The 1923-nt window shown below is 57.6% G+C and overlaps 1 protein-coding gene across 1 annotated transcript in view; it reads left to right on the forward strand.

The window, feature by feature from the left end:
- DRP2 (dystrophin related protein 2) overlaps window positions 1–1923 on the forward strand; it is a 19492-nt gene that overhangs the window by 14901 nt on the left and 2668 nt on the right. Inside the window, exons 14-17 of the mRNA XM_009649071.2 lie at window positions 120–286; window positions 604–715; window positions 1105–1241; window positions 1531–1596. Of these exons, the coding sequence (XP_009647366.2) occupies window positions 120–286; window positions 604–715; window positions 1105–1241; window positions 1531–1596 (482 nt within the window). The remainder of the gene's footprint in view (window positions 1–119; window positions 287–603; window positions 716–1104; window positions 1242–1530; window positions 1597–1923) is intronic.

The raw sequence follows: 1923 nt of genomic DNA on the forward strand, positions 1-1923 counted from the left end.
CTGTGCCATCCCCTCTGCAGCAGCCATGACAGGGAGAGGCTCCCAGAGTTGGTGAGGAGCTTGCACCCCATCACAGCCAGGTCCCAGCTCTGAGTGGCCCCTTCCTCTCCTCTCCCCAGAGCAACGGGAAGCCTGCCATCGAGGCGTCCCAGTTTCTGGAGTGGGCCAACCTGGAGCCGCAGTCCATGGTGTGGCTGGCCGTGCTGCACCGGGTGACCATGGCTGAGCAGGTGAAGCACCAGACCAAGTGCTCCGTCTGCCGGCAGTGCCCCATCAAGGGCTTCAGGTAGGGGTTGTGATATGGGACCTTGGCCCCCAAGGAAAGTGCATGGTGTCCTGCAGGGGGGAGCTGAATTTGCTCTGAGCTGTTGGGGGAACTGAGAGCTCTGGAGCAGCAGTATTTCAGGCAGGTCAGACCAGGCACCAGCACAGGGGAAGGAGCAGAATGCTTTTCTGGTGACTTCAGCCATCAGCATCATGGGTTCAGTCGGGTGTGAGAGCAACACAGACCATCTCTGTCCCCTGCTGAGCTCTCCTTGGGCTCCAAAATGATGTGGTCTTGCTGACTCTCACTGCCTCCTTATGGCCTCTTGATCTCTCCAGGTATCGGAGCCTGAAGCAGTTCAATGTGGATATCTGCCAGACTTGCTTCCTCACCGGGCGTGCCAGCAAGGGCAACAAGCTGCACTACCCCATCATGGAGTACTACACCCCGGTACGGAGCTGGGCTGGGAGGGTCTTGGCTCAGAGCAGGTGCCCATTGATGGCAGTAGCCTTGCGACATTGAGGCTGGTGCGGCCCCAGAAGTAGATCCCTTCTGTGTTTTTGTTCCCCTTCCGTATGCTGGAAATTGCCTGTGTCCCTGCTATTCTGGGACTTGTGCTGAGCAGGATGCATGGCATCCACTGATGCCCAGCTTGGCTTGTGCCAGGCCCCGTGACAGGCTGACAGAGCTCTTGTGTGCCCTCCTTGCTTCCTCAGTTGTCTGCTTCTTCCTCTGTGGAGCTTTTGCCCAGCCTGAGGGGAGTTCTTTCCTGTGTATGCTGATCTGTGGTCGCCCACTTTTCATTAAGCAGCACCTTGATGATGTTTGTGTGTCTGCAGACCACATCCAGTGAGAACATGAGAGACTTTGCCACGACGCTGAAGAACAAGTTTCGGTCCAAGCAGTACTTCAGCAAGCATCCGCAGAGAGGTTACCTGCCTGTCCAGTCCGTACTTGAGGCTGACTTCTCGGAGACGTGAGTTGACTGGGCCCCAGGCTGTGCCTTTTGACCCTGCCTGATGTGTAGGCTCCATGGATGGAAACAGCATCTCAGCTGCAAGAAAGGGCTCCCATGGGAGGGCCAGAGGAGGCACTTGCTTCAGGGGTGGTACGGCACCTAGTTCTTGAAGGACCAGAAATTTTGGTCTCCCTCTCCAGCCTGTCCCTGGCTCTTCTCAGCCCAGGTGACAACAGGGCAGCTACTCCAAGCCCTAGCTTTGAGCAAGCACTGCCAAGCCTTACTGACCAGTGTGCATCTCTTCCAGACCAGCCTCCTCCCCGATGTTACCGCATGCCGACACCCATTCCCGGATCGAGCACTTTGCCAGCAGGTATCACCACTGGGCACTGTTATCACACCAGGGCACGGAGCATGACTCCAATGGGTGTGGACGGGTTTTGGGGCAGACACATGGTGAGCTTCTTCTGCCTGCAGCCCCCTCCACGCTTCCCAGCATACTGCCTGACAGTGGCAGTGGCTGCCTGCGGTGGCTCCAGCTGCAGTGCCATTGGGAAGAGGCAGCTGCAGGGCCGGGCAAACCTGCCTTCACCACTTTGCCCCTGCCTGGGACACGGCTGATGCCATGCAAATTGGCAGCAAACACCATGCATTTGACAGCAGATGTCTTAGTGATGAAGCAGCCTCCATGCACCCTCCT

This window comes from Egretta garzetta, unplaced genomic scaffold (genome assembly GCF_000687185.1).
Source record: "Egretta garzetta isolate BGI_Z169 unplaced genomic scaffold, ASM68718v1 scaffold1021, whole genome shotgun sequence".
Classification (NCBI taxonomy): domain Eukaryota; kingdom Metazoa; phylum Chordata; class Aves; order Pelecaniformes; family Ardeidae; genus Egretta; species Egretta garzetta.